The sequence below is a fragment of the Rutilus rutilus genome (genome assembly GCF_951802725.1).
Source record: "Rutilus rutilus genome assembly, chromosome: 17".
Lineage (NCBI taxonomy): Eukaryota > Metazoa > Chordata > Actinopteri > Cypriniformes > Leuciscidae > Rutilus > Rutilus rutilus.
In genome coordinates, this window is record NC_140230.1 from 25,712,899 (window position 1) to 25,721,554 (window position 8,656).

The 8,656-nt window shown below is 37.2% G+C and overlaps 1 protein-coding gene across 5 annotated transcripts; it reads left to right on the plus strand.

The window, feature by feature from the left end:
- The first annotated feature begins 81 nt into the window (after positions 1–81).
- Positions 82–3,761, plus strand: gpn2 (GPN-loop GTPase 2). Of its 5 annotated transcripts, XM_084385695.1 has the most exons (8): positions 106–163; positions 293–317; positions 617–733; positions 1,010–1,083; positions 1,159–1,315; positions 1,409–1,569; positions 3,400–3,530; positions 3,633–3,761. In XM_084385695.1, exons 3-8 carry the CDS (start codon positions 664–666, stop codon positions 3,703–3,705), a joined length of 666 nt encoding a protein of 221 aa, XP_084241821.1. In that variant the 5' UTR covers positions 106–163; positions 293–317; positions 617–663; the 3' UTR covers positions 3,706–3,761. The 5 variants fall into 5 exon arrangements, with proteins under 5 accessions (XP_084241820.1, XP_084241817.1, XP_084241821.1 ...); XM_084385694.1 differs by lacking the exon at positions 293–317 and having other exon boundaries at positions 82–163; XM_084385693.1 differs by having other exon boundaries at positions 111–163; positions 617–1,083.
- The last annotated feature ends 4,895 nt before the right edge of the window (positions 3,762–8,656 follow it).

Sequence of the window (8,656 nt, forward strand, 5' to 3'; positions counted from 1 at the left end):
TTTACGCTGATTTCGCCCGATTAATCAAGTTTTGTATCGTTTCTGAATTCACTTAAAGTATCAAGTCAGTTTTTTGGGACCTTTATTTTGGAATAATCAACATCCGGTTCACAGCATGTCTATGGCGGTGTGATGCAGCGAAATAATTCACTGACTTTTAAAGGTTTGCGTTTTGTTTTATGTATGTTTGTCTTACGACATTATACATATTTCATTTTCAATATGCGTTCATTCTAGTTCATCTATTTGTCTTATTTGTTTAAAATATTTTGTTTACGGGTGCCCTGGACAGATTTATTCCCGAGAAAATCTTCACAGTAAGTTATCTGATAAAAAGGATAATAATAATTAACGGTTACTAGTAACGTTAATTCAAAATTAAATGTCAAATTAAACTTAGCTGTTGCTAGTTTATCATCTTCTCTTAAAGATATCATATTCATTCTATTTACTCACATTCATGTTGTTCCATACCGGAATGACAGCACTGTCCTGTCTTACAATACAAGTAAATGGTGAATGAGACAGAATTATTTTTTTTTTAATAAGAACATGGTTCATTTGTTAACTGTAAAATTCGCACTATTTTCTAAAAAGTTGTCATTTTCTCTTTTAGATGGAACCTAGTTTGTCCGTTTGCATAGTGGTGAACCTCTCTTCATCATGATGTCATCACATCCTTCAAAACCAGCTCTACATTTTGGCCAGGTCGTGATTGGTCCACCTGGTTCAGGTAAAACCACTTATTGCCGGGGCATGCAGGAGTTCCTGAGCCACCTTGGACGCAAGGTGGTGGTTGTAAACCTGGATCCTGCCAATGAAACGTTGCCTTATCCATGTGCCGTGAACATATCCGAGCTCATCACTCTGGATGATGTGATGGACAGTCTAAAACTTGGCCCCAATGGTGGCCTCATCTACTCTATGGAATATTTAGAGGCGAATTTGGACTGGTTAGAGAACAAGCTGAAGCACCACCATGACTGCTACTTCCTTTTTGACTGCCCAGGTCAGGTGGAACTCTACACACATCATAACTCGGTGAAGAATATATTTGCAAAGCTGTCAAAGTGGAATTTTAGGGTAAGTACATGGTGGGTAACTGCTCCCTGATTTATAAAGATGTATTTCCTGTCTGATTTCTTCTGATATTTGCAGCTGACTTCAGTGCATCTGGTGGATTCCCATTACTGTGCTGATCCGGCCAAGTTCATCTCTGTGCTGTGTACGTCCCTGTCCACCATGCTGCAGGTTGAATTGCCACATGTAAATGTGCTCTCAAAAATGGACCTCATTGAGCAATATGGCAGACTTGGTAAGATGAAATAGTCCAGACTGATGCAGAATGTGTGAATAAAGAATAATTTGTGGATGAACTTTTCCTTTAACACCAACTCTCTTTTACAAGCATTCAATCTGGACTTCTACACTGAGGTTCTTGACCTGTCGTATTTGGTGGAGCACCTCGCTTTGGATCCTTTCTTCAAGAAGTTTCACCGCCTGAATGTGAAGTTAGCTGAAGTGATCCAGGACTACAGCTTGGTGTCTTTTGTACCTCTTAACGTCCAGGTTAGTGCACACTTTTGTAATTGTAATTTACCTGTAACTCAAACAGTAGAGTATGGCGCTAGCAACACCAAGGTCATGGGTTCTATTCCCAGGGAAAGCTAGAAACGTCAAGGTCATGGATTCGATTCCCAGGGAAAGCTAGAACTGATCAAATGTGTACCTTGAATGCAATGTTAAGGGTGTGTTCACACTTGTAGTTTGGTTGTCTTGGTTCTTTTGGTCTGGACCTAAAAAAAAGAATAATAGTACAGGACAATGCTCCTGCCTAAATTGCAAAGACAACCAACAAGTGGTTTGAGAACAAGTCCATCAGGCTCATGTTTTGCCCTGGTCAGAGTCCAGATTTGAATCCTATATTAAATATTTGGTCTCATATTAAAATCAAATGAACTTGGAGACATTTTTCAACTGCTCATGAACTGTTTGAAGCCATTAACATTGAGTGGAACAACACTGACTCTTCTTCCTGTAAAAAGCTGTCTACAAGTTGGGGGACTTGTTGGGGAACTTTGTTACCTTATATACAGTATTTGTGCAATTCGTGCTAATTTCCTGACCAGTGATTTGTGATTAAAATGGTTAAGACCATTAAAAGACCACTAAATATTTTGCCATTTTTAGCTTTGCCCATTTTTTTTTTTTTTTTTGCCCAGGAGTGTATGTGGTATTTTTACCAGCTAGGAACCCCCAAACGGCTTATAAAATGTGTAAAGGAGTCACAAGAACCTCTATTGCGCACAAACAGATGGTGGTTCCGATGCCTGTACCAAACTGTAATGGGCAACACAGCGCCTATGCCAAGAAGAACCGGACATAATTGAGCTTTTTGTCCTTTTTAGGGTCACATCTTGTGACGTCATGTCCTGTTTTTGGTTCGTTTAGAGGTCTTTGGTCCGTGTAATGTTCGTATTTTAGTCGAACCGCACCAGAGTTCGTTTGGAAGTGGACGGAGACCCCTGGAAAAAGTGACTTTCGGTCCACTTGTTTGGTGCACTTCAAGGTTCGGCTGGCAGCGTTCACACTTACAGAGCAAATGCACCGAAGTGTTTTTTGATCAAACGAAACCCTTAGTTGTAAGTTGTAGTACACACAGTTGTAGTTCGGTTGTCTTGGTTCGAACCAAAAAAGAAAGTGACACATTTAGGCCTGGTTTCACATACAGGGCTTAGATTAAGACAGGATTAGGCCTTAGTTCAATTAGGACATTTAAGTAGCTTTTATATATGTGCATTAAAAAAAAAAAAACATTACTGCTGTGCATCTTGAGGCAAAACTAAATAATTCCAATAACAAAATGATATAAGATATGCCAGTGCAAGTTGCTTTCAGTTAAAACAGCTCAAAAATGCATTTTAGTCTGTGAAACCGGGGGTTAGTCTTGTTTTGCTTAGCATTCACACTGTCATTTTTAACACCGACCCCAAAGTATATGTATTAAAAAATAAATATATATATTTTGTGATGGAACTTACCGAACATCCCAATCAATGCTGTGTGCTGGGCTAAACTTTTTAGGGTCGCATCTTGTGACCTCATGTCCTGTTTTTGGTTTGTTTAGATGTCTTTGCTCTGTGTTGCATTCATATTTCAGTCGAACCGCGCCAGAGTTCGTTTTCAGGGGTCTCGGTCTGCTTGTTTGGTGCACCAAGGTTCGGATGTTAGCGTTCACACGTATTCAAATAAACCACACTTACAGATCAATCTCACCATAGTTCGTTTTAATCTAACCAAACCTGGCAAGTGTGAAAACACCCCTAGTCACTTCGGATAAAAGCGCCTGCCAAATACATGAATGTAAATGTATATCTTTTGACCATTGTTTTTCTACAGGACAAGGAAAGCATGATGCAAGTTTTGAGAACCGTGGACAAAGCCAATGGCTACTGCTTTGGAGACCTGGAGGAGAGGAACATGCAGGCCATGATGTCTGCTGCTGTTGGAGCAGACTTCCAGTTCAGCACGTATCCTTATCATACTGTTTAGTTTTCTGTTTTTGTGAAAGTTACGTTAACACTTCCGTTCATTTATGCAATCGCAATCTTGTCCTTAACAATTTATCTCAGAACTCTTGGTGTACAGGAGAAATATGTGGAGGCCGCTGGGAAAACTGTGGAGGATGAAGTCATGGATTTGTAACCCTTTTTTTATATTGATTAAAAAAATAAAATAAAAAAATAGCAGAACTGTCTTATTTCACAAATTAAAACACTGTAGACATGTTGAAATTCCACAAAGGAGCAAGTAAAATTCATTAAGAATTTTTATAAATTATTGTTTTGTTCCCCACGTTAAAATACTGATTTGCATCTAGTAACAACAAGGAAATCATTGTCTTGAGCACTAAAAATACCGGTAGTTTTAGATGCATGTCTCAAAATGAAGTAACATAAGCAATAACTAGACCATTCAGTTTATTAGATGTGAGTTCACAAGGTAAATAATTAAATACAATTTTATTTTGTAATAACTTTTCTAATTAAAAAAAGCTTCTTTTTTTTTTATCAACAAAACAATGGATATGTCTAAGCAAAGTACTGTTGATCCACAGTAAAAATGAATCCTTATCTCAATTTAAGTGGCACAGATAGAAGGGAACTGAGTCCTCAGTTTTGTAGATCTACATCTTGTGTTTGGGTTTTAAAAATATGATCCATAAATAAATTCATGGACTTCCTTTTATGAGCAGCTTAAAGTTCAGTGTGTAAACGCAATGAAAGTATCACCACTAGAGGTCACAGTCGTAACGGCTACCTGTTCACACAAGTCAGCTTTTCTTCCTTTATTGAATTTTAGGAAACTACAGTCGCCTTATTTTTAGTACTATGACAGTATTAAAACCGTACAATTCAAATGGCTCACATTAAACTAACATGTTATTGTTGTGCTTAAATGTGTGAAATTGGTAACAATTCGTTTGGAATTCGTTGGACAACAAAATGTATGAAAATGGCAACAATTCGCCAGTCAGTGAACGCTGGTTATTTTATTATTAGCTACACCCTCGTAAAACAGTATAAAAGGTTCAGATTTAGTTTAATAATTTGCGCAGATTTTCTCACTCGCTCTCATGATACAGGGCGCGTATTTTGCGAACTTGTGGCAGAGCCGGAACACCTTTCATATCATGTGTAGTCTGGACCTTGAAAAGGCCTTCTCACCCGCGGAAGAATACAGGAATGCATTGTACACGAGAGGGAGACATGACAACTATGTTATAGTGCTCGGTATTTGTAGAACTTGTCTTTTGGACAGGTTTTTCTTGCTGATATCAGTAAAATATGATCTAGTAATTTAAGGTTATGTATAAAAAAGTGCCACAGCATTCCTCAAGAAAAAATCTGCACAACAATCACCTTAACACATAGTCTACTTGTGCTCGGTGTTTGTAGAACTTGTCTTTTGGTCAGGTGTTTCTTGCTAATATCAGTACAATATTATCTAGTAATTTAATCTTATGTATGAAAGGAATACTCTCGCAGGAATAAATATACACAACAGTCACCTTAACACATAGAGGCTACTTGTGCGAGCCACGGAAGTATTCCGGGAACCAGAAAGAAGTGCTTCGCCTCTTAGCGCACTCGGTTTGGGAACCATGGAAAACGCGGGATGGAATAAAGAAATTATATTGCTGTCTCAAAAACATAGACTGCTCAAACCGCTTGTGTCAGTCAGATGACTTGGTATAATCTATATAAGTTAACTATATATCTATATATGCTGTGATATACTGTTATAGGTAACTGAAAAAGTATGTACATATCATAATATTCTTGTGTGGGGAGTGGACTATGCTATTGCACACTGTGTATGTCATTAGAACCTCATGTGCCAAAGCGGTATCAATGTCGGTTTATGATCCAGTGCACATTTTAGTCGAATCCGCCGGGTAAAAACAGGAGACAGACAGGGAATGGAGTTGGCAATGTGAAATCTGTTTCTGCTTAACAGGTTCTGAGTATGTTCAAGCTTGACACTTTATTTGCTCTAGTCATCATAGGGTGATTGTAGAAGTTTAGATATTTCAGTCTGACAGGAACTAGTTGGTGTGTGGCTATTGAACTAAAAGAAAAGATGCTGCTATATAGGAAATATTTTATTTTGCACATTTTCTTTCAGTTGGGGTCTATGATTTCATGATCTTTGAATTCCGTTGACAAAATAAATTGACAGAGACAAATTTTTTTATATATATATATTTAGGCTAATAAACAAATAAAAATTAGTACATTTTTGTACTAATTGTCTGAAAATCACATGAAATCCTTGGGAGCTTTCTCAAGAACCTGAAAAAGAAAGCAACACAAAAGTTATATATTTAGATTTTTATATATATAAGCCTGTGTGTTTTTTTTTTTTCCTCAGGCAAATGAAGTCATCATGAAGTCACCATAAATATTTGTGTTGTTATAAATGTCATGAGTGTATGCCACAGTTATGGTTTCCTATGGCTCTCTGGAGTGGCACTTCCTTCCCTAGCACACTTCAGAGAGTAATTTTGTGTGTGTGACGGCTGCCCAGCAACCTGCTGGCTGAGGACCAACTTCCTTGTGTCTGCTCTTGCTACTTTATGGATTCCCATGTGGGGGTGTGTCTGAGAACAAGGGATTGAATGAAACTCTGATTGAATGAAGGGCTCTGCTGAGCAGTTTCCTCCCTTTACCAGCAGTGTATACATGTGGCTTATTGGCGCACCAAGGGTCATGAAAGGGTTTGAGTACACATGGTTTTGTTTACACATAAAATGTGACATACTTTGTACTCTGCCTCATTAAAACTGTTGACAAACAAGGACAGATGAAAGCTGCACTTGTTTGGCTTTCATTTTTCGCTTGCAAATCTCAGCAAAATCATTATGTGTCTTTAAGATTTCATTTGCTCACAAACATTTTAGGCAAAGAGCGACATATTTGAAATGACAGTGTTTAGACGGAAAATCTGCAACCATTACATTTCCACTATTTAGCACAATTTATTGGATTTAATTACTTGTTGTCTTTATCTCAATGTTAAGATTTTTAAAATATCTTCTAAATATGTGGATCATTTATAAGATTACTTAGAGTAAATATCACAGTTCAAAACATATTTGTGTGTTTTGTAGTTGACTGGTAGATCTTGATGCTTGCAACACTAAGGTCATGGGTTTGATCCGGAATACCAAACTGATCTCACAGGAAAACATGTTACGAGTAGATGATTTTCTATGAATCTGTACAGTGTGAATCATTCCAAAACATACAAATGAGATACAAATTCATACCAATCAGCCACAGAATCGCCAAAGTGTAAAACAGTTGGGAATACTAGGTATAAAATGTATACCTTATTATTGTAAAGTACTAATACTAAAACCACAACAACTTTTCATTACTTAAAATAAAATAAACATTAACTGAAATAAATAAATAAATAATATATTTTTTTCATTTTCATTTAGTTTAATTTTAAGTACTAAAATAACTAATACTAAAAACTAAACTATACAGGAGAAGTTCAACTTTGCTTTCATGTTCATTAAAGCATTCTGTTACAAGTCTTGCTGTGTGTATTGGTGCATTATCATGCTGATACACAGCATCCTTTTCAGGACGATTGAACCATTAGGCGCACGTGGTCCTTCAGAATGGTTCAGTAGACCTTGGCAGTGACGTGCCCATCAAGCACAGTAGGGAATGCCATGATATTGCAGCTCAAACCTTCACTGATCTTTGGACACGCAACAGGCCGAATGTTAAGCCTCTTTGAGGCTTCTCCACACCATAACTCCCACGGATGTGGGAAAGACAGTGAAGATGGACTCAGACTCAGAGAGAGAGAACAATACGTGTTTCACGTTGTCCACAGCCCAAGATTTCCTCTGCTGGCACCATTGAAAGCGACGTTTGGCATTAGCACGAGTAGCACAACAGTTTTGGTAGAAACAGGAGAGTATTTTATTCTTCAGTGAATTGGGCAGCTGTGGTTTTATGTCGTTTGGCTAGTACCTGGACATCCCTTTCAGACAGCTTCCTCTTGTGTCGACAGTTACTCTGTTGGACGTGGTTCGTCCAGTATTGGGCAAAGTTACTTAAAAAAAAAAAATGCATTACAATACTGCATTACTCCCTAAAAAAAGTAACTAATTGTTACTTAGTTACTTTTTACATAAAGTAATGCATTACATTACTTTTGCATTACTTTTTCTCACCTAGACTGTTTGCTTGTTTGTTTTTTAATACCAAAAACAAAACAATATTCAGAAAAAAAAAAAAAAAATGAAACAAAAATGATGTTTATATAAAAGTAATTTTTGCTTATTCGTATGGTTGAATTGGATCATCGAAGGTAAGCACTCAGCAGCAAAGACATTGGTTAATAAAATAAGATTAAATACATAGTGTATATGTGTTATTTAACATATTTGCATAATATTCTGAGTTTGCATTTCATTTTTGCAAACTTTTTTGTATTCCTTTTGATGAATATTGAATCTGTTTTAGTGCCTGTGAGATGAGTATAAAGGCCTGCTTACATTTAGTCTACTACAATAAGATCATGTTTACCCAGCGCACACAATGCCTCTGCATTTCTCTCCACAAGAGAGGTGTCAGTAGGCTAAATAAATGGTGTTACTTATTTGAAAAAGTAACTCAGATATTTCGTTGTAAATTTAAAAGTAATGCGTTACTTTAAAAAAAAGTAATCTGATTACGTAACCCCCAACACTGGGTTCGTCATGGTGGTATGCCGACATAGCTCTCGATACACCACAAAGACTTGCTGTCCTGGTCACAGATGAGCCAGCGAGACGCGCACCAACAATTTGTCCTCTTTTGAACTCTAACATGTCTCCCATTATGTTGTGTGGATTACAATATTGTATGTACAGTTGTGCCATTGCTCTGCTAATTCAACCTTCACACTCTGCTCTTATTGATGGAATGTAAAATCAGTGAAGATAGGCGTAAAACCTTCAACACTATCGGCCAGTATTTCAGTTTCATTGTCCAACCCCGTATAAATGATGCTAAAATGACAGCCTTGAATGCACTGTTAAAATGCTGTTTTGATAAAAGCATCTGGTAAAAGGCATAAAATGTAAACA

What these genes read in the sequence shown, in the direction of transcription:
- gpn2 (XM_084385691.1), top strand. Translation starts at nt 664, where the DNA reads ATGATGTCATCACATCCTTCAAAACCAGCTCTACATTTTGGCCAGGTC. An exon ending in TGTCAAAGTGGAATTTTAGG is followed by an intron (nt 1,084 to 1,158) that starts GTAAGTACATGG and finishes TGATATTTGCAG; the next exon opens with CTGACTTCAGTGCATCTGGT. An exon ending in GCAGACTTCCAGTTCAGCAC is followed by an intron (nt 3,531 to 3,632) that starts GTATCCTTATCA and finishes AATTTATCTCAG; the next exon opens with AACTCTTGGTGTACAGGAGA.